Genomic DNA, 22,804 nt, shown 5'->3' with positions numbered 1-22,804 from the left:
TTCCTGGTTGTGGCTTAAGTAGTTCTGTCGTTATCCGGCTAACAAACAAACAAACAGATGAAAACAACTAAAATGTTACGGTTACAGTTCTATTCAGGGTCCAAACAAGGCCAGCAAATCAAATTGATGTATAACAGGGAACTTTATCAATTATTCTTATAGGTGTTTCCAAAATTCCTAGATCCTCTTCAGGGAGCATAGCAGCTTTCTCAACACAGGAAATGACTTCTCTCTAAATTTGTGTGAAAAGGGCAACAAAATAAACTATTTAAAATATACATAAAATAATAAAATATTTAATATAATCTCAAGCTAACTTCTGATCATTATGTTGCTTTTGAGTTGAGTGTGAACCACAGACACGTAAACAAGTGGCAGCGTGTGCTCGTTCGGTCAATAAACAAAAAAGTAAACATGTGTTGCGCGCCCACTTTTTTCCCACATGCCCTTTTGCTATGGGGAACCCTGCGCTCTGATTGGCCGGGCTCACCAACCAGACGCCCTCACGGCAACCAATCAGAGGCCGCGGTGAAACTTAACCCACGTCCCCCCCCCCACCCCACGCGTGTCGTCACGAAGGAAGCTGGAGCTCGCACGCGGATGCTTTTCATTCCGCCGGCACCTCTCCACCGGGACTGACGTGTTTTAACCCCCCCCACTGTATTTACTCTTTGAATCAAAGGCTTTTTGGACACGTCATCTGGTGAGTGGGGTTTTAGATCGAAGGGAGGGGGGGGATTTCACGCATGCACGTTGGGGGGGCTGCGTTTTTCTGATGCAACAATGTAACCGATGCAATGTTGCGTTTTCTCTCTCTCCGCCAATCACGTAAATCCGTAGGTTCGATTCCCGTGTGGTTGTGATCGGACACGTGTGTGTGTGTGTGTGTGTGTGTGTGTGTGTGTGTGTGTGTGTGTGTGTGTGTGTTTCTGTTCTCCATCCATCAAACCATAGGCGGCTCGTGTGTGTGTGTGTCCTTCGTTGTCATCCTTTTCGTTCTCTCACGTGTTGTGTGTCTTTGTTCGATGCGGCAGATAATCGATCTATTCACCCCTCAACTCCATTTCCCAGAAGCCCCTAGGGAACTGGGGTTTCTCAGCAAAGGTTAAAATCCCAACAATATTTACTTGTTCGGTTAAAACTTACAATTCAGGAGCTGATCATAGCAGAAGTTGTCTTTTTAAATATCCTTAAAATGCAATAATCCCAATCACCTGCTTTCGATCCTCTAATAAACCACCTTGTAGTAGCTGGTATCTCTAATATCCATCCAGTGAGGGTCACTCTTTTGCATCGGGAGGTCAGAGGTCATGGTGAAGTGAGAGGGGTTTGATGCCGGGGGTCTCCAGGGCCGTGCATTCCTGCTGCTCACATTTGGCCCCACCATTTGTTCTGGCTGAGTGGATCTCTATAGCCACGCTCTTCTTGTGCTGCTGTGCCGCCCGTGTTGTGGCGAGCAGCTGGTCCAGGGGGTCGAGCGGGTAGAACCACCCCTGTGCCACTTACTGGAGAAACCTCGGGTCCAGAGAAGTCTGGGAAAAGGGAGAGCTGGGAACATACCACAGGAGATTAGAAACGCCAGAGTTTAAGCAGATAACCAAGTCTAATATAGTAAGAATATTACAAGGGGGGGTTTTCATTAGTTGGGGTTTAATCTCGCCAGGCTGGGATCAGGTGATGTAATTTTATTTGATATATTTGGCCTGGTAGGTATCTGAGAATCCTTGGCTCAAGTGAGGAGAATTAGAGAAATTGAAGTTTCTCCTCCCCCTCAGCCCAGAGTCTTGTTTTTTACTGCCTGGGCTCGGTGCTGCATTGGCATTCACAAAGGATCAAGTTGCCCTGTTGAACCGGAGAGGTCACCGCATATCACCAGCACTCTCTCCCACACCGAACCAGTATAACCTGAGTGTGCAGCACGACTGGCCGGGCCCTTGGGAATCTGACTTTGACCGTAAAGGAAGGTTACATATAGAGAATAAACGCCATTGGACGTCTTTACTATCTAGTTTGACAGAACTGACAAATAACACGGATAAAAAAAGCTATCGGCAAACACAACAAAGAACCCGATGAAGTTGTTGGTCAGCTTTCTTGCGTTGTCGAGTTTGTCGTGTCGTTTGAAGCCGGTTTCCTAATTCTTTCCCTTTGGTGATGACCTTATTTTCTTAGTCACAGTGAACACAATGTTGTATCATTGGAGAAGAAGGGATTTCAGGAGTAATGAAACTTCCTCTATTACCAGGGGTGACACCTATGTACTTCCAGGATGTGGTATTGCGTCGATGCATAGATTTGCGAACTCTCTGTAACCGGGCATTTCTGACACTGGTGTCAAACGTCTGTTTGTGTTGACGCTCTCCGAGGAAGACTCCTGGTTTCAGAAGCAGCAGCGAAGCACTGGTGCTCTGTTTGTTTTACCGTACGTGTCTGAACATGTGGTGCTGGTCCACAGGAGTCAGCAGCAGAGGACTGTTGTTGACTGATCTTTGAGAACCTGCCATTAAAAGGGGCCCCTGGTTTAACAGCTGGCCCCTGGGTTAACAGCGGGTCCGTGTGTGCGCTGTGTGTTAGTGACGCTCTGTGGGACGATGGAAAAACCGAATGCGCATGGTAACAAGTTAAACAGAGATTTAGACGCATGAAAGGTTTTGTTGCTGTGAAATAGTTCAACTCTGGAAGCTCTCTGGCAATTGCTTCCCCATTAATGATAATAATCAATCATAAATCAATTACATTTGCCAATTCTTTTCCTATCAGTTGACAAACATTTAATTAATTATCCATTTCCCCAGCCCCTCACTGGACCACTGGCTGCTGGTTATCACCCGGCAGCGCCACTGACCTCCACTTTAGGATAATGTTTAACATTGAGCTCCATACGCACGAGTTTTACAACCTTTTATTGCTGGAAACAACCACGATTGAGTAGATTTCAGCTTTACATCCACAAACAGAGATAATGTGAGATGGACGTGCACGGCTGCACTGTGCTTTTGTTTCTCACGTGACTGAGGATCTCCTCACGATGTGTCGGTCTGAAACTTTGTGGCCCGACAGAGTTTCAGACCGACACAGAGTTCTGGAAATAACAACTGTTTTCTACCAAATCTCCTGGTGAGGATTGATCCTTTGTGCTGACATGACTCAGCTTTAAAAGAAGGAAGGGTGGTGCAGTGTTTGCTTTCCCACTGGCTTCTGCTGTTATGTAATAATATATCCGTGTGGTAAGAAATCAAATGTACACTCGTCTTAAAGGGGTACGTTGGTTTAATACAGTTGAATATGACACAGTAAATTAAGGTATAAAAGCCTCATAATACAAAGAAGAAAATAAAAACATAATAGAGATTTTCTCTCCGTGCACAGAAGGGTTGGAGGATTGAGTTCATTATAAGATGTAAATCTTCATTAACTGTGTACAGACTTCTATATTTAAAACCATAGAAATCATATCTCCTCCAAGGTCCAGCAGCCCCTTTAAATTTGATCACGCTGCAGCAAATTACTCAAATGTTTAGATGCCCTTCCCTGAAATAAGGAAGTTGCTTTTCCTCAGAATCCATGGAATTATGCAAATACACCATCAATCTTATAATAATCACATATGTCCCTGTCCCCTCAGGGTTAAGCCATGCCGTCAGTTCCCTCCACCAAAGAGGCGCCGGCCAACGGCCCCGTGTGCCCTCACGCTGCCAAGCTGCACAACCACACCAACGGAGAGGGCAAGCTGCGGGAGGGCTCGTTACCGCTAAACGGGCTGGACAAGAAACCCATGGCGGGGGGGGACTCCGCGGAGTCGCACCAAACCATTCAGATCGGCACAAAGATCGCCTCCCCCGAGAGGAAATGGATCCGGCCCGACCTCCCCAGCCGCTGCACCTGGACCCTGGGAGCCTCGGGAGCCGACTCCCCTCACGCGCAGGTTCCAAGGTCAGTGTTCAGTCGACCTTCACAATAAAATTCCAATCAAACCCACGCTTCTGTAGGACTGAACTTTGGTTGTTATTGCCAGTGAAAACAAATTCAAAGCAATAACTGAAACAAGTTGCATCAAGTGTCACGTCCACACCTTTTGTGGTGGATCTGCACACAAACACATGCTCTGTCTGACTGGTTTTCTCTTTCTACCGGATCATTAATTCTTCTTCCTGCTCCCTCCTCCCAGGAACGTGGCCCCGACCATTCTCCCAAACATCCTGCACAGGATCGGTGACACTCCCTTGGTCCGCATCAACAAAATCCCCAAGGCGTTTGGACTCAAATGTGAACTACGTGAGTCAGCCAGCACTCGTTATCACCATGCAAACAGGTTTGGCTCAGAGTTTGTTCCATCCTGCAACGTTGCATCACAAAGCTGCAACAAATCTCTTTCTGTGTGTTTTTCTTCAGTGGCCAAGTGCGAGTACTTCAATGCCGGCGGCAGCGTCAAGGACCGGATCAGCCTGCGGATGGTGGAGGACGCCGAGAGAGCCGGGCTCCTCAAGCCTGGAGACACCCTCATAGAGCCCACCTCTGGAAACACTGGTACGTAGAAAGATTCCCAGTGGAGCCTGCACCTCCACCAGTCCCCGTCCATCAAACCTTGTAGCTAAGCAAAAGAATCAACGCAGATCATGATTTCCATAGTGGAAGAATGATAAGTTGATCCCGGATCTGCTCCTTGTGTCTGGATCCGCAAAACCAAAAATGTAATGGCTTCTTTCTTGGGCCGTGACTCATCCTTCCACAGAGTTTCGTGGAAATCCGTTGTAAACAAACAAACTGAGCTGGAAACGGTAAAGAAGCACATGTGTTGTTCTGCTCATGAATGAGTAGGAGGAAGGTCATTTAAAGTCTTGTGTCGACCGGCAGTCTTGTTAAACGTGTGTGTATCTGTGTGTGTGTGTGTGTAGGTATTGGATTGGCCCTGGCTGCAGCAGTGAAAGGTTACCGCTGCATTATTGTCATGCCGGAGAAAATGAGCATGGAAAAGGTCAGTGTGTGTTTCATCGTAAACAATGTTCCTTTGACTTGCTATTGATCCCCTGAACTGATTTTGATATAATTACTGTCATGAAATGTTATGGTGTGTTCATGTCCTCTAAGGAAATGACAGAGAAAAGTTGTTTTTTTTGTGAGCTTAGTTTTCAACCATTTTCAGTCCATTATTTGAAAATTTTATGTACCAAAAAGCAGATTCTTTACATCTGCATCATTGTGTTGCTGCCTTTTCCCTAAATGTTTTCTGGGCTTCTATAAAAACCGAAGGGCAACCAACTGAAACTCGATGCAGGAGAAGTTCACGTGTTTCCTTTTAACACTTGACCTCTTGTTTTTCGTAACCCAGCCTGTTTCAGGCGTTGCAGCACTGAGCTCCATTTAAAGACGAGAATGTCCTAATTATTACCTTCTCTGCACAGATATTATGCAAAACTCTAAACTATTAATAGAATCACTTTGCAGAGTCATTCAGGTCCAAAGACTTTTAAACTTAATGGGATTTTTAGCTTGTGGTAATCGTTATGTCATGGTTTATAATCCTTAAGATGCACATTTTTCACATTGACTTTTATATGCATCTTACATACTGGCACAGAGGACATGTGTAATATATGAGATGCATATAATCATCCAGTTTTAATTGTTCACTTCATTTTGCCCTTTTTGTCCTGATTTTATCTCCGTGGTTTCTGGCCAGGTGGACGTGTTGAGAGCCCTCGGAGCCGAGATCGTCCGCACGCCGACCAGCGCTCGATTCGACTCGCCGGAGTCTCACGTGGGCGTGGCCTGGCGCCTCAAGAACGAGATCCCCGACTCCCACATCCTGGACCAGTACCGCAACCCGAGCAATCCGCTGGCCCACTACGACACCACCGCCGAAGAGATCCTGGAGCAGTGTGGCGGTACGAAGGCCCTTTTACCCACAGCACCTAAACTGAAACTATTTAAAATCCAACTAGATTTCCCTTCTTGTCGTATCTTCAAATCTCGACTCCTCCCCCCCCAACAGGCAAACTGGACATGCTGGTGGCCGGAGCAGGCACCGGGGGGACGATCACAGGTATCGCCCGCAAACTGAAGGAGAGATGCCCCAACATCAAGGTGAGTCGTCTCTGTCAGAACTGTCTTCATTCTCTTTCCAGCCGCGGCAGAAAGGAAGTGGAGTAACTCTCTGCTGAGCCTCTCATTATTTATAAATGGTGTGTGCAGATTGTTGGTGTGGACCCAGAAGGCTCCATCCTGGCTGAGCCTGAGGAGATTAACAAGACGGATAAAACCCAGTACGAGGTGGAGGGCATCGGGTACGACTTCATCCCCACGGTGCTCGACAGATCAGTGAGTTCCACTTGACTTCTTTTCCCCTCCTTCCTCTCTTTTCTTTTCTTACGTTTATCTAACTCACTGTTTTTCCCCCCAGGTGGTTGATACCTGGTACAAGTCCAATGACGAGGAGTCCTTCAACATGTCCCGTATGCTGATCCGAGATGAGGGTCTGCTGTGCGGTGAGTCCCGCGTGAAGTCGCAAAGTCCGAATCTCTCACTGCACGAGTTTGAATCCCTCTCACGTGTGTCCGCTCTTTCCTCTGACAGGAGGCAGCTCTGGAACGGCCATGGCAGCTGCGGTGAACGCCGCCAAGGAGCTGAAGGAGGGCCAGCGCTGCGTGGTCATCCTGCCAGACTCCATCCGCAACTACATGTGAGAGTCCCACGTGTGCAATGACTAGAAGCAAACCACTCAGTGTTGTTGCTGGAATGAGGTTTTACTGGAAAAGTCAGAACCATAACTTTCATGGTTAAAGCAGCAGCAAGGATTTTCTTTTCCAGAAAACACATGATCATGTCTGAAAGCAGCTTATGTTTAGTGGACCTTCAGTACTTGGAAATAGTCTGGTTTTGTTACTTGTGTTAATTCTAACACAACTCTTTATATCCCATCCTCCAGGTCCAAATTCCTGAGTGACAAGTGGATGGTAGACAAGGGCTTCCTGCGGGAGGAGGACCTCATGGTGAAGAAGCCATGGTGAGTGGAATTTAAGGGTGTTTTCCTCCTCTTGCTGTGTGGTTTAGTGAAACCTGACCCCTGGTGTCTCCCCCGTGCGTCAGGTGGTGGAACTTGAAGCTGCAGGGTTTGAACCTGTCGGCCCCCCTCACCGTGCTGCCCACCGTCAGCTGCCAGAAGACAATCAAAATCCTCAAGGAGAAGGGATTCGACCAGGCTCCCGTCGTGGATGAGGCTGGGTGAGGGCTGACATACTGCTGATCTGGAGCCTGTGTAGCCCACAGTCCCTCGGCTCCTCGCGTGCACTGCGGAGGTTTAACTCCAAACTCTGTGTGTGTCTTTGTGCAGGTTAATTCTGGGTATGGTGACTTTGGGGAACCTGTTGGCGTTGATCCTGGCAGGGAAAATCAGGGTGTCAGACCCGGTCAGCAAAGTGCTCTACAAGCAGTTCAAACAGGTCCGACAACACTTCAAACATCTCTGGTGTAACACGTTTCATTTGTTCATTCTTAATCCCCATTTGATTCCCACAAATCGTGTGAACTCTGCTTTAGAAGACTTTTTAAAAATCCCTAATTAGTGAGTCCACCTGATGCTAAATGGGAAATATTTCTCAGCTCTTAAAGGTCTGAGAAACACCACAGTTTGCTTTCTGCTAAAAATCTTTTTGCTTCCACAGATCCGTCTGACCGATAACTTGGGAAAACTGTCCCGGATTCTGGAGACCGATCACTTCGCCCTGGTTGTACACGAACAGATCCAATGTGAGTAGAGAACATTTTCACACACACACACACACAGACACACACGTAAGAAGATGCTTAAATTAAGGTTAAAAATGATTTTGTTTGATGGAATTTAACCTAGAAATATTGTCTTTAATTTATCAATTTAAATGTATTCACATATATCTCAAATCAGCCGATACGTGTTGTTATCTTCAGCAGTTTAGACTGAGTGAGGGGTCAATGTCTGTCTCAAGGACTCATTATTGACCGCTCTTGAAGGCAGCACGCCATCACCACCACGTTTTGAAGCAACACTGTTTGACACTGATCGTTTCTCTGATACATGAGGACCGAAGTCCGGCCCGATGCCAAGAATCCCAGAGATAAACTGATTTCGGTCAACTCACAGTTGACACACCTCAGCTTTTTGTGTGCGAGTGTGTGCTCGTGTTCACACAGAGGAAAAATCCTTCAACTGAAAACCCTAAAAAGCAGTTGCAGTATATGTGATATATTTTGGGCTGGCGTCTGGTTAGGGACAGATAAATTATTTTGTGGAAATCACGTGTTGTGGTTAACGGGTCACGTCGGCCTCTTATCACAAAAAGCTAAACTGTATTTCCCTCTGGAGTTAATGATAACCAACATGGAACTAAAAGAGAGTAAATATTATGACAAGATTCTCATGTTGCTTCATAGTTGATATGAAAACAGGCAAAAGTTCCTCTTATCAACAAGAGGTGATAAAATGCCAAGTGTTGTTTACAGTGTGTTCTGCTGCCTCCAAGTGGCCAAATAGTAGAACTACACTGCTTCTTATTTTTTACATGCAGTAGCCTCACATACACGTGCATTATCGTATTTTACACACGAACAAATGTTCTGTTAGTATTAAATCCTCAACACTGTTCTCCTGTTCCTTCCACCAGACTTGACGGACGGCTCTCCCAGCCTGAAGCAGATGGTGTTCGGTGTGGTCACGGCCGTGGACCTGCTCAACTTTGTCACAACGTGGGAAAGGAGGGAGCGATCCATGTCGGAGTCGACCGACGAGATGTGATTGAAGGACTGAAATACGTGCTCCTGTTCTTCATACAATAACAAAACAAACAGAGCGCCAAGTTTAGTACCCCTTAGGGTCTGAGGGATGGTGTAGTAATTTTAAGTTATGTTATGATTGAGCTAAGCTTATTGTTTTCCACTTTTTTTTTTGAGAAAATGATTTGTTTGTTTTTTAATGTTTGAACCTGAGTCTAAAATATAATAACCACATTATACTGTGCCACTCGGTCATTTTGAGATATTTCCGATTTGGGGCACTTGATTATTACTTCTCATAACTGCTTGTAGTGTTCAAAGCAATATTTTGTAAGTTCAGAACCTTATTTGTCGAAGTACGTGATTGTTTCATTACGGCTTTATGTACCGATCAAACATTACAAATAATAGAATAGACCTTCATCTCATTTATCAAGATAAGACAAGTAGACAGTTGCTGTGTATATATAAGCATATGCTCTCCGGTGTCGCTCACTATGTGCTGCTTTTTCATTTGAGTATGTATACACTGGAAGAAATACATATAGGGTGTAATCACAATTCTTTAAACGGTTGCAGTGGTGTTCCCCACTCCCATTTCAACTCAGTGCCTGCGATGATACTATAAAGTGACTGTTGAATCTTAGCTGTGTCTAGGAGAATCATTATATATTGCATCATGAATGTGTATGATACAATAAAATTTAAGGAAAGTCTCTAACAGTCGTCAGAGTATTTGGATAAAGAATATTGCAATAAAGTTAAATACAAAATACTATTTGTTTGAAGTGCAAATCTAATTTTATTTGTGTAAACCCTATTGACATCTTCTGTCCGTAACACTTAGATGAGGCCAAACTTCCCAAAAAAAACTTGTCACATAAATAAAAGACCACAAAAGAAAAAAACGCAAATAAAAAACCCAGCAAATAAGAAAAATTTACAGCAAACTAAACTTAAACGAGGACATCCAGAGGGGGACAGAGAGACAGCTCACCTTCAAGGTAAAAATTCAGGAGGCCAGAGGTTTGATTTGATTAATGAGTAATGAGTGACCCTTACTCTTTGTGCTATTGATGGGAACAATATGTAATTTATTTGATCATCGAATATAAACAAGAAGGTTTTGCATGAATTTTCAAAATTATATTAAATTAAATGTCCCACACTGGGATTCTTGCAAGGTTGGAAACTACTGGTTTATTCTCTAACAATAGGTTTTTAAAGCATGTTAAATCCTCCAGTATCTAAAATCCAAAAATATAAAAGTAACTTCTAAGTAAGGCTGTCAATTATATGTAGTAAAGTAGAAAATACAATGGTTTTCAAAGGCAGCATAGAATGACACAGACACACATGTAAATTTAAAAGAAAAAAATATATAATTACATTAAATGAATCCTGCGCAGTTCGCTTCTGTGCATGTGGTTGTGCTTTGTGATTTATCCTTGTGACGTACACACTTAATTACAGAGTGTACCTAAACACAACCATCGAAAAAAATCCAATTACATCACCATACAATAACGTGGAAAACAATCATACACTGAATAATGCATAATGGAGTTAGCTACATTATCTTTGTGCTAATAATCCTAATTGTGTTGTTTCTTTGGAGACAAAACGACTAATTAGTTCCATTAATCACTTTTTCCAATTTGCACAAAGGTACGTGAACGCAGATATTGACAGTCATTGTGTTTGTGTGTGCCATGTGGGTGGTGGCGCTGGTTTTACTGCTCAGGCGGCACCGTGTGGGCGGGGAGCCGTCACATCCACCGTCCCCTGCAGAGCCCCGCCCCCCTGTCGGCGTAACCCGGTGTGGTGAAGGAGCGTGGGCCATCGCGGTGCTCTCGTCCAATCAGCGGCGGCGGTGGGGATGTATGTGTTGTGTGTCCGCGGCGACGAGCGGGGCCACTCGGGCAGTATGGCGGAGGAGGGCGGTGAGACGGAGCCGCTGGGGCCGAGGCTGCTCGCCCTGTCCGGCCGCTACTCGAGCGACGAGCTGCGGACCGACAGCCGGAGCTTCTGCGCCGACTTCCGCGAGGTAAGGAGCGGGTGTCCGGAGCGAGGGGTCCGGGCCCCGGGGGTCGAGGAGCCCGACTCCCCTCCCCCAGAAGGGCTCGCTCCGCGGCGGCTAGCAGCGTTAGCTCCGCGGCATCGAACCCGCGGAGCTAACGACCCGCAGCCGACCCACAAACCCCCGGGACGCCTCGGAAACAACACGGCTAATGGCGCGGGCCCGTGTTGTGTTGATGCTAGCGGTGCTATATTATATTATATTGTGCTAATTGTTGTTCTGTGCACAGGAGGCGAAGCTAACCCGGGCTACTCGCCAGCTGGCCAGCTAGCCCGGGTTAGGTTAGCCCCGGGCTAGCTGGCTGGACAACTTTCTGCAGCCCACACAGTCGGTGTGATCCCCGGCTGTGTGGCAGCTAGCATGTTAGCTTCTCGTCCCTGGACCGCGGGTTGTCCTAGCTTCCGTTATCGAGCAGAGATCAACACCTCTGACGTGTTTCGTAATGACCCCCCCCCCCCCTCAAAACAGCAACAAGACGTGGACCTGTAGGACCAGTAGACGGGGTTAGAACCCCCCTACCCCCCCACTGACGGGGTTAGAACCACCCCACTGACGGGGGGACACGGTCAACTCAGCTACTGTCACTGCCCAGATGTTCATCTTTATGTAACCACTGGGCCACGGAGAATGCACTAGGAATGTTTACACTCGACCATCGTCCACGAAGTCCAAACTTGGAGATGTTGTTAAAGTCTTATCTGACCCCCCCAACAGCAACAACACACAGACGTGTACTTGCATGCTTGTAGAAATGGATAACAACACATTTCTACGTTTTTAAGATACGATAACTTTGGAGGATTCTAATCAAGTGGAATTCACGAAGCACAATTGTGTTTTAAACAGAGATTGGCTGATCAACTGAAGTGGAAAGTGCCTGTAAAGCCCAACAATAAAATGCTTCTTAACGCAAACTGTTCGCCAAGATATGGATGTGTACACGCAAGCTTGCAGAAATGGATAACAACACAATTACTGGTATCACGACATGTCCTCATACGCTGACATTTCATGATACAATAATGTTAAGAGGGTTCAAACATTCAAATGTGCATTCAAATATGAGCTGGTAAATGTCACACTGTCCCAGATACGGTTGGAGTCCAGTTGCAGATGTTGGGAAATGGTCACACAAAGATATTAGTTCTTATATCTTTTAGTGGGTCCACAATCATTAAAGTCAATGCTTTACTCACCATACTAGCAGAGTTTATGGCACAACTGGTTTGGTCAATCCGTGTTTTAAATCAGATAAACTGCCAAACATAAGTTGTGATGCTTCCTAACTTCCTGTTGTGTAATTTAATAGGAAGCTGTGTGTAGTGTAGTCCTGAGGAAACCACAGATGGTCAAGATCACAGGCCCCTGACTTACAGAGGTTTACATTGTGCACTGTAATTACATGAAGTCATGATGAAGGCTGCAGACATAACCGTTAACAGCAATGTGATAATATAATTAATAATATGACCCGACAACCCTGATGCTTGCCATGGTAATCAGTGATTTACACAGCTGTCTGTTTCCTCTTGTTTTTTAATGTTTTAAAATCAAGGTATTGGTTGTACGACTCTAACAAACAGTTAATCTAATGATTGTTTGTTATTTAGTTGTAAGATCCAATGTCTTAGTCTGACCAACAGTCTAAACCCCAACGATATGACACTCAAACTAATATATGCTCAACTAAATTGTTGTCAGTAGCATCTCTTTGAGTCTTTATTGGCAACACTGCTCACATTTAACCTCTTGAAACACCAAAGTACCTTTACCTAAAGTCCAAACATCTAAAACATCTGCCGACGGTTACAAACTGTTAATTGTCCGTGTGACTTTGCCTTTTCTCCCTGCAGCTGGTGGAAGAGTTTGCCTCTCGCTGGCAGGTGCCACTGCCTCAGCTCAGGATCCTCGAGACAGCTCTGCGCTACTTCTCCCAAGCCTCTACCTTCTTCTCGTCAAACTGTGATCACGTGCTCCACACACTCAGCAGCCTGGCATTGTGAGTACACACACTTCCTGAAAGAGGAGGCTTTCCTGACGCACTCCTGCACGTTTTACTACGAGTTTATGGTGGTGACTTATCACTGACACTAATAAAAGTTTACAAATGCTTGAGTCATATAACCACTTGTCTCTTGTCTGAATAACTGCCTGAGAGCATTGTCAACACTTCCTGTCTGAATTGTAGTCGTAGTTCAACCAGATAGAAACAAGCGGGTTAGGGTTAGTGGTGACAAGTAGTGAAATATACTTTCAAACCAAATACATGCTAAATAAACCCATTGTTTTTATGTATTTATTCACCAACTCTGAAGTGGTCATTCTCTGTGTGGCTGGCTGCAGCGTTTATGGAACCGATGGTTGATTTTAGTTCTCTGGCTCACACAAGCACGTTTGTGAGCCAGGAAAGCCCCTGGAGTTCTGCCAGCTAGAGACCCAACTCCATCCATTAACTCTAAGTCCTCTGTCCCCCAGGGTCTCCCCTCGGTCTCCTAATTAACTCTTTATCACAATAAACGTGTTTTGATCCATTTAAACAACTGAACTCTTCATACATATGAAGTAAGCTGTTTAAAGTTTGATTTTGTTGGTAGAAGTTAATGCTTTTCATCCCCTTACAGGAGTGTTTTTGAGCTGCTGCTGTTCTTTGACCAGAAGGACTTCCACCAGGAGCCACTGAAACACTTCACTGTCACATTCCAGGTTAGAAGGAACAAACAAATCAAAGATTAGAAATGTTTTTTCTAATTATGTTATAGTTTTTCAGTGAGCTTAACTTCTCAGAACAGGCAACTGTCATGAAAACACTGTTACTATGTTTAAAACTCATTGCTTTATGTCCCTCATCCCTCCAGGAATGTCATTTGGTCCTTGCGAGGCATCAGAATGTTCACTTACTTCAGGTGGAGCGTTTGGTTCAGGGCGACGGGCCTTGGGCCGACTCTGTCTTACAGGCGATCCTCAGTGAGTCCAGTTTACCTCAGAATGAAGGTAGGCAACATCTCTGCTTTACATGAATCATCCTCTTGTCTCCTCTCTGCATTCCTCTCATACTCAACTAAAAAGTCTGACTTTGTAACGTAGTCTAATTGGACACAGCCTGTTTACCAGAATTTATTTAAAGTGTTATCTCTGGTTGTTTATTTTTAATCACAGCAAATGTTTGCCTCATTAATGTGTCTCTCTCCTGGCTCGACCTCTCCTCAGTCGATGGGTGCATCAACGCTGAGCTGCCGGTGTTCTTTGAGCTCCGGGTGCGCTACCTTCTGTCCTGTGAGCGGGTCAGCGAGGCCACGGCCCTGGCTAGGTGCTGTGCTCGGCATCCCATGGCAGGGCGGCACTTGTTCTTCCTCCAGGTCTACCTCACGTGGCTTTACAAAACGTCACAGCATGACCGCCTGCATAAAGAGGTGGGATGAGTCACTGTTGTTTACTGTCTGGGTTTTGCTTCGGTGCCACACAGAACTGTCTTTAACTGATACTTTCCATTGCCCTCTGATTTCAGATGGATGATGTTAATAGCGAAGATGCTGTTCACATCATCTGTAGTTTGGAGTGTGAGGAACAGGATGACTTGTTACTGGGCCTCAGCAGAGCCTTCCTCTCCCAGCAGCTCCGCAGGGGAGACCTGTACTATTTGTGGTAAGTGGACACTGATGTTAAGTGAAGCTGGTGTATAAAATCAGCTTTAAAGGCTATTAACAAAAATCTAACCTCTTTTCTCTGCAGTGATCTTGTCTTCATATGGAGTAAACTTCACAGTCGGTTGGACACATCCGAGCAAGCTCTCCTCGAGGAGAGTCATCAGCTGATGCTGTCGGCCACCAATGTGAACTCCATCTTTCCATTCATCAGAGCCATACTGCAGGAGGTGAAACGGATATTTGAAACGCAGTGATTGAGTAGTGATCTTAATCGAGCTGATTTATTAACATGTTAAGTCCTGTGTTTGTAATTTTTCTAGCTGGGTGAAGATGGCAAACAGTTCTGCGTGGAGCTTTGCACTAATGCCCTGGAGTCTTGCCTTCCCTGTGATGTCGTCACCAAGTCCCTAATCTACAAAACCATTGCTGGCCTGCTTCCCACTGACCTGGAGGTTTGCCGGGCGTGCGCTCTCCTCGTCTTCTTCCAGGAACGCACAGTCGAGGCCTACAAGAGGGTGTACCTTCTTTACATGCATCCCGATCAGGAGTACCACGTGGAGTACGGCCCCATCGGGAATCATGTTCGCTTTGACATGCTACAGGTAGAGTTTCATTTGTGACAAATCATGACGTAGATAAAGTTAGAGATTCTCAGACCACGTTCAGGCCTGGTGTTTACATCTGTTTCTGAGTGATCCGATCGCAGGAGCTCTTAGTAAAAGTGTGAAATCTCTCAGGACTGATGTTCATGCCAGGTCTGTCGATTCAGTCTAGCCGTACCTTGTTGTAATTTTTCTATTTTGTTGTACAAAAACAAATGTTCTCTCTCTCCTCAGGTCTTGAAGAAAGACCTCTACTTTGACCCAGAGTTTTGGAACCTCATTGCTTTACGGACCAATTGCTTGAAGTTGATGAGCGAGAAAGTGGTTAGTGCCGCCCTTGAAGAAATCATGGAGGACAAATGGATCTCTAACTTTTCCACCAAAAAGGCTGCTTCACGGTCAAGTGCATGTCGGGGAGGAAAGAAAAGGGCTCTTCAGGCAGCAGCTAAGAAGCGGCACCAGAGGAATGATTCTGACACTGCATCCAAAAGACTTAAGGGGGGCCCAGGCAACACACAACTAAATGATGATCATGCTGTAACAAAGAAAGGTGCCCAGGGGTTACGGCCTCTGAAGGACAAATCATCTGAACCTTTGAGACGTTCATTTTGGCGGCTAGACAGAATACAAGACAACGTCACCATTAGGTATGGAGAACACAGACGCATCACGCGGCTCTCCGAGAAGAACCGACCAAAGCGAAGGATTAAAAAACCCAGGTGGCTTCTGGAAGACGCAGCAGCTCTTAAAAAGAACAATGTTTCTTCCGATATCAAGAAGCACGAGTTGAGACATCAGCAGCACCATCGATCTTCGGACATGAAGAGGTTTGAAACCGCTCAGATCAGGAACAATGCAAAACACAAAGCACCAGTAAACTCGCATTCAGGCGGAAGGGAAATCAACAAGCACCAGAGAGGATTTTCTTTGGATTATGTGGAACCAGCGCAGCCTCCACAAATCATCCTCGAGCTCTCCTTACCAGACAATGAGTTGATGGGTACGTTTACTGAGGAATCTGGCAACAGACAGAGAGGATTTCCTCAGGTTCTTCTCTACAGGCCCACAGTGAAGCTTCCTGCCACATCACAACCTGTGAAGACTGTCCAACGCAAGGAGGTGGTTCTTAGAGCACGGGACGCCGCCATGTTTGTAAAACAGCTGCACTGTTACGCACGGCGCCAGAAAGGAAAGGGACATGGATTGAATGTTCACGGCTCCGTATCAACTATCACACGTTCCTCTGTGCAGGGAAGTCCTCCTAAAGATGCACAAAGACGGCGCTGTGAAAAGCCCGAGGGGAAAGGTGCCTCTCGGACACTATCTGAAGTTTTAGAAAAAGTCCATCCAGTTTCACGAAAGACGTCTGCAGCAAGAGATTCTGCTGACGCTCCACAGACACCAGCAGGGGCAAAGGTGACCAAATCTCCACTCTCAGACAAGGTCCCTCAACCTGCAGGCAAAGGAAAAGTGCTGCGCAACGTTTCTTCAGCAAGAGATAAGTCTGCAGTTGAAAGGAAAGCTACCACTGCGTCACAGACATCAGAAGAAGCTGAAAGAACAGAAACTCCAGGGTTGGATAAGATTATTCAAGCTCAAACAGCATCTGCAAGAGAGCTGTGCGAAGAACCTGCTGTTGAAATGAAAGTCACCATTGCCTCACAAACCTCCGCAGCAGCCAAAGTGCCACAGTCCCCAGGTTTAGGTATATGTAAAGCACAAAGTGAAGAAGACCTCTCCAGAATCACTGCTTCAGCCGAGATGACCACTGCAGACAACAAGGAGAGTACAGTTAACGAAGGAACACCTGTCTCCGATGAAGCCAATAATTCAAACCCTGATCCTTCACCCTCTCAGACCCAAGATGTTGTTCTTAGAGATGGCGAAAAAGAACTGATGTCACTCACCTCACTGGCTGAAAAGATTCCTGTTGCCAAAGCAAAAGCAGACAGTTTAGAGGTGCTAAACACAGTCTGCAACAACATTGCTGAGGTGGACTTGCATCCACCTTGTGAGAGGGACACAATCCCCAGAGGAAACATGGTCACTCTCAGTAAAGCATCAGAGCCTCGGGCTGCTTATTCGCCTCCAGACCAGGACGCTATGAATGACATATCTGCTCTGACGTTGGTAACCGAGATGGTTACCGAACTTGCACCTGAGGCGCTTGCTCGAGATCTGGAGAATGACAAACAGCGAGCTCCAGAGAATAGTGCCTCCAAGGCTTCAACAGTTAAAAGTAAAACAAAAGTACCTCACAAAATCCGGTCTACCTCCAGCTGCTCTGCATCGGCACAGGAAGCCTCCGCAGTCGTTGATGTGCAACTGAACAAAGGGTCAACGGCAACTCAGGATATTGATTCAGATGCGTCTGAGAGCAGTGAGCCAGAAACGGAGGAATCCAAGTTGGAGTTCAGTTGTACTTTCTGTGACAAGTTCTTTAAGGGAAGTCGTGTCGTGTCACACGCAATGTTCCATTATCGAAGAGATGAGTGCATGTTCTGCAGGACAATGTTCAAAGACGACCTCTTAGCCATGATGCACCTGTCAGATCACATAGAAAAGCTAAAGAAGAGCAAGGACCAAGAAAACCGGGTCTCTGAGACCAAAGGTATGTCCACACCGAAAACCTCCGCCAAAGATAACACCACGAACATGTCGTCTGCTCGCCGTGGGAGGCCGAGGAAATCTGATGTTCCTGAATCAGCAAGTCCTCAAGATCCAAGGCCCCCTGAATCCAGAAAGTTGAGATCGAAAGACAAGCCAGCAGATGAAAACCCTCCACAAGAAAAGACACACAACACTTCAAACCACCTTAATAGTGAAACTCCTGTTCATAAAGTCAATGGGAATATTCGAAAAAAGAAAGAACTTGGACGCGTTGCCAAAAAGAAAGAGATTGCCACAGCGAGAAGGCATTTGGAAGCCAAGCAGCCACTTCCACAGCAGGAGAAATCCCAGGGAAGGACCAGTAATGAATCTGAGAATCACAAGTCGTCAGAAAACGAAGATAAAAAGATGAAAACTGAATCTCTGCCGTTCCTGAAGGCACCCGCAAAAGAGAGAAACGTGGAGCCACAAGAGAAAGTTAGCTGTCCCGTGGATGGATGTGTTTGGTTTAACGACTTGTCGAAAAGCCGCGTTGCCCTCCTGTACCACGCTCTGGACGATCACCAGGGTGAGCTCAAACCTTTAGAGCTGGCCTTCCGTGTGGGAAACAGTAGATGTTCTATCTGCATGAGGGTTTTGTTTAGTTTCAAACACTTTCAGCATCACGTCGAAAGGCACCGAGTCTCTCCTCGGCATCCTTGCCTTCATGAGGGCTGTCCGGCCCGGTTCAAGTCAGGAATGGAAATGAGACGCCACGCCAGGAGGCACAATCCGCTGCAGGCAGTGTGCTGCCTCCCAGGCTGTTCTCAACTATTTATTTGTCTCTGGGCACTAAACCTTCATGAACGAGAGCACTACACTTCCAAACCCACAAAACCACACAAGATGACGAGTGAGGAAACAGGCGAAAAACATCATAACGCAGCAGTTGGGAAGAAACAGAAGGATAATGAGCCAAAAGATGCCACTGCTCTGAATAAGACTTTGAAGGCTGCTTGTAAATTAAGAAATCGAGCTACACATAAGACGTCATCGAGAAAACACATGAAAGCTCCTCCTCTCTCCAGTGACGGGGACTTGAATGAGAGAAATGAAACCGAGGATTCAAATGTCTTAAAGAATCTGTCCAACAAAGACACCTCCGCACAGCCTACTGTTCCAAATCTGAGATTAAGACAAACATTAAGGAAAGCATCAGGTACGACCATGGCAGCTCGTAAGGTCATCTCATCGTCATTGTTAAAACGCAAAAACAAAGCAAGGCACAAGTTCAAGAAGAAGCAGGTGAAAGTAAACACAGATGTTCCTAAGAGAAGAGGTCGTCCTCCGAAGTTAAAGAAACCCGTGCATGATGAAAACACGTCTACTGGTCAAAACAGCGAAACGGTCATAGAAAAAACGACTTTGCAAAATGATCCCAAGAATCCAGCTCAGCTTTCAAGTCCAAGTCCCAAAGCAGCAGTGGCCTCAGATGTTAGCGCCGGTACAAAAGAACAAGAAGTTAACAAAACTACGAAAACATCAGTGAATGAATCAAAGTGTAAGAAATCAGTGAACAAGCAGATTAAGAAGAGTCACGTCAGTTCAAATCCATCAATCAGCAGAACCTCGGCAGACAAGACACGGAAGTCGACCACGGACAAAGTGAAGAAAGTGCACAAGGCGAAAAAGCGCTCCTCTCCAGAAAGCGGTTGCCAAAGTGCTGCTTCAAATTCCAGCGAGTCAAAGAAGCGCAAGGTTACAAAAAGCAAAGTGGACACAAAGACCGAGTCTGATTTGAAAGAGACCCCCGAGGTGATATCTGCTGTCCAACAGGTTGAAGCCGCAGCAGTCATAGATGAGGAAGGAAAAGCAACAACAGAAAACAAAGACTCGACACACAACTGCACTGGTGAGTCTCTGCCTTCTGTTGCATCGAATGATTTGGCAAATACTCCTTCCACCACATCTGGAGAGACAAAGGAGGAGAAACCAACGAAACCGCACCTCACGAAAAAAGAGAGACCGAAAGAGAATAAAACTAAAACAGCTTCTTCAGGCTCGGACAAGGTCAAAAAGAATCAGAAAGATGTTAATAAAAAGACAGACAAGAAGACTGTCAAAGAAAAAAGGCCACGCAAGGACCCGAGCAAAACGCCTGCAGTGAAAAAGAAATCAAAATCTGTAGTTCAACCAGAGGATGGGGCTAAAGCAGCAGCATCTGAAAAGAGTGATCAGAATGAGGAGGGCAAAGTAAAGGAAGAAGTCTCAGATCCAACTCTTCCCAGCTCTGGTTCCTCAGCCCCTGCAGATACCAGCAGCTCGAATGAGAAGACGTCTCCCACTGCCACTGAAGGGAACACGCAAAAAGTAAAAACACAGAAAAAATTAAAGAAGAACTCTGACCCAAACAAAGAAAGTAAGAAGCGCAAGAGTGTTCCTAAAGAAGGTCACACAAAGAGTGTCAAAAAACCTAAAGGTGAACGTGTCCCAACAGCAAAAACGTCTAAAACTGAAGTCAAGCCATTCACTGAGGGGAAAGCTGCGGTCGAGGAGGGAACTGCTTCACTGGAAACGCCACCGTGTCCAATCAGCAGCTCTGGTTACTCTGTCATCAACAGAAAAGGGCCGGGTCAAGTTGTGAAATCATCGGTGTGCAAGGACACGCTCGCCATGTACGGTAAGAAGCCGTACATGCGTCTGCCCCCCACGGCCTACCTGGACGAGAAGTACATCACCATGCCAAAGCGGAGGAAGGACATGTCGCCGTTGGAGCCGACCCAGAGGAGCCCGCCTCCGGGACTCGCCTCTGTCGCGGCGGCGCAGCCGAGACAACGATGTGCCAACTGTTTCGCTACGTTCACCAGTGCTGAGGAGCTGCAGGGTCATCTCCAGCTGCAGAGGTGCTCCAACCTGTTTGGGTTCGACTCGGATGATGAAGGTGAGAAGCTTTTGTTATGAATTAGTCAAATCAACAGTGCCAACACAGATGTATTTCTATTTTACTTCAGCTATTTGCCAAGAAAAGAGACCAAAAGTCTGTTAACCTTCGCCAAGGAGGTTATGTTTGCTGTTTGTATATTTGTAAGCAAGATTACACCGAAACAACTAAAGGAATATCTATGAACTTGGTGGAAGGATGTGGTGTGGGTCAGGGAAGAACCTAGTACAATACAAGCATTAAAGGGACTCTCACCTTTGTTGCATTTTTACACTTTTTTTGGATAAGGTTAAATTGGTATTAATAAGGTAATGACACTCTAAAATGCAAGACAGACCCACCAGGAGTAAAAACAAACAATTATTTCACTCTCATAATATTTAGTGAAAACTTCAACCAATAAAATTCTTCGGACCGAAGGACCTTATTGGCCGACAGACCTGTCTGTTTGCTGCATGGACATGCAGGTTTTCCGTCTGCTTCTTGTGAATGTAAATGTATATAACTTACCGGTGCTTCTGAATCCGAATCCATTGCTTTGGTAAACAAAAACTCACGTGCGTGCGCGGAGGCAGTAGGTTGTAAGTCTGCTTGTAAATAAAGTTTCTTCAAAAAAATAAAAACACCGGGATGGTTGTAAGTCTGCTTGTGTAAATAAAGTTTCTTAAATAAAACACCGCGGATGGGAACGAGGGGGTGGGGCATTGGAGGAAGGCGGGATGATTTGAATGTGCTGTAATTCTCAAATGCAACAAAGGTGAGAGTCCCTTTAAGGTTCAATTTGTAAAACAATCCTTTTTCTGTTTCAGGCAACAGTTGAACAGATGTGATCCAGTCTCAGCGGATCATCGTCTCGAACGCAGAGCGGACCAACCTGTGGACCTGCCGGAAGCCCCCGGACGGGTCATACCTCAACAGACTCTTCTCTGATTGACCTTGTTTTTTGTCATTTGGACAAAGACTCCTGCATCAGGCGTCGACGCAGGAAGCCGAGAACTGAAACTTGTGCGACCTGACGTCTGCTGCAGCATGTGCCTGTTAACGCGAGGCCCCCGGGAGCGGCAGGAACACATCACACAGCCAATCAGTGAAAAGGGACTACTGACCCGGACCCCAGTCAGACTGCCAGCAGACAGCTTGTACTGAAGTGCCTGCTCTGGAAGCCCCCCCGGCTGTGTGGAGCGGCTTCGACTGGTTTGGAGGTGAAGCGTTCAAAAGATGGGGCTCTTGAAATCTGTGAAAAAAGAACCTGATGCTCGATGAAAAGCTGCTCCTCCTCCCACTACGATACATATTGTTCACATCAGTAAGCCATATCATGACACTTTTGCTTTTTGCACTGTTCCCATGAAATATCTTCACCTTTGTTCTGCTTAATTTCTTATCATGTTATTCACACATCCTGAGATTACTAATTTAATGTAGAGTCTGAGCTTTGAAAGATGTAAGATTTCTATATCAATTTCTAATTTGAAAGGTTTTTATGTATGATCATTGTTTAAATAATTTGTTATCGCCCGCGGGGTTGATTAGGTCTGTTCTGCTTGTTGTCACCATCAGTAACCAGTAGGGGTCAGCGTGCACCAATCTTCCTTTCCTCATTATTTAACATGTCTTTTTCCCTTTTACAAAACAATTTGATATATATGGATCTTTTGCAAACAGGCGACATTAGCTCCATTGCATTTGTTTCAAGAAGTGCTTCGTCTTCCAGTCACATCCATTGACTTTCTTTCTAGCAGAAAGGACTTTAAAATGTGCCAGTATCCCACTAACACTCTGCCGGATTCTGTCACTTTTCCGCTCTGCTATCGTTCACTGTCAGTGGAGCAGCTGACTTTTTGGCTACTGTGATATTTTCTCACTTTAATCTAGATGTTTAATTTTTTTGGCCCCATCTTTTCTGAACTGTACAAGACCATAGAACCATTGTGATTTCTCTTTTAGGCTGAATGTTGTCTTTCAGGATTCCTCCAGAGAGGAAGAGAGACGTGGCCGTCAAACTCCCGCAGTTTTAAGTGTAATTAAGGAGGAGGCAGCCTGAGTCTTTAATGAGCAGCAGCAGGTTATATTTATTTATGTTATTTTCTATCTTTTGTAAATATTTGAAGAGTTTCAATGGCTTATTATAAAAGGGGATGTTGGAGTTGGGTTTATATTTTGTCCTTTGAAGAAAATAATAAAACTTATCTCAATTCTG

At 45.6% G+C, this 22,804-nt stretch overlaps 2 protein-coding genes across 2 annotated transcripts; both read left to right on the top strand.

Annotated features, from left to right (window-relative positions):
- The first annotated feature begins 578 nt into the window (after positions 1 to 578).
- Positions 579 to 9,523, top strand: LOC132996937 (cystathionine beta-synthase-like). Its single transcript, XM_061067308.1, has 15 exons — positions 579 to 703; positions 3,626 to 3,933; positions 4,169 to 4,275; positions 4,393 to 4,527; positions 4,896 to 4,975; positions 5,681 to 5,885; positions 5,993 to 6,084; positions 6,193 to 6,318; positions 6,401 to 6,485; positions 6,574 to 6,679; positions 6,926 to 7,003; positions 7,087 to 7,221; positions 7,331 to 7,439; positions 7,662 to 7,746; positions 8,640 to 9,523. Exons 2-15 carry the CDS (start codon positions 3,635 to 3,637, stop codon positions 8,768 to 8,770), a joined length of 1,773 nt encoding a protein of 590 aa, XP_060923291.1. The 5' UTR covers positions 579 to 703; positions 3,626 to 3,634; the 3' UTR covers positions 8,771 to 9,523.
- A 1,152-nt stretch (positions 9,524 to 10,675) lies between these two features.
- On the top strand, positions 10,676 to 22,804 carry LOC132996986 (uncharacterized). Its single transcript, XM_061067357.1, has 10 exons — positions 10,676 to 10,795; positions 12,682 to 12,827; positions 13,450 to 13,531; positions 13,684 to 13,819; positions 14,036 to 14,238; positions 14,334 to 14,470; positions 14,558 to 14,699; positions 14,793 to 15,074; positions 15,309 to 20,604; positions 21,414 to 22,804. Exons 1-10 carry the CDS (start codon positions 10,676 to 10,678, stop codon positions 21,422 to 21,424), a joined length of 6,555 nt encoding a protein of 2,184 aa, XP_060923340.1. The 3' UTR covers positions 21,425 to 22,804.

This window comes from Limanda limanda, chromosome 23, assembly GCF_963576545.1.
Source record: "Limanda limanda chromosome 23, fLimLim1.1, whole genome shotgun sequence".
Taxonomy (NCBI): domain Eukaryota; kingdom Metazoa; phylum Chordata; class Actinopteri; order Pleuronectiformes; family Pleuronectidae; genus Limanda; species Limanda limanda.
This window is presented reverse-complemented; position numbering and strand designations above follow the sequence as displayed.

Excerpts from the sequence above, each read along its gene's own strand:
- LOC132996937 (XM_061067308.1), top strand. The coding sequence starts at position 3,635 with ATGCCGTCAGTTCCCTCCACCAAAGAGGCGCCGGCCAACGGCCCCGTG. Across the intron at positions 3,934-4,168 it reads CCTCACGCGCAGGTTCCAAG|GAACGTGGCCCCGACCATTC; the intron begins GTCAGTGTTCAG and ends CCCTCCTCCCAG. Across the intron at positions 4,976-5,680 it reads AGAAAATGAGCATGGAAAAG|GTGGACGTGTTGAGAGCCCT; the intron begins GTCAGTGTGTGT and ends GTTTCTGGCCAG.
- LOC132996986 (XM_061067357.1), top strand. The coding sequence starts at position 10,676 with ATGGCGGAGGAGGGCGGTGAGACGGAGCCGCTGGGGCCGAGGCTGCTC. Across the intron at positions 12,828-13,449 it reads ACACTCAGCAGCCTGGCATT|GAGTGTTTTTGAGCTGCTGC; the intron begins GTGAGTACACAC and ends ATCCCCTTACAG. Across the intron at positions 13,820-14,035 it reads CAGTTTACCTCAGAATGAAG|TCGATGGGTGCATCAACGCT; the intron begins GTAGGCAACATC and ends ACCTCTCCTCAG.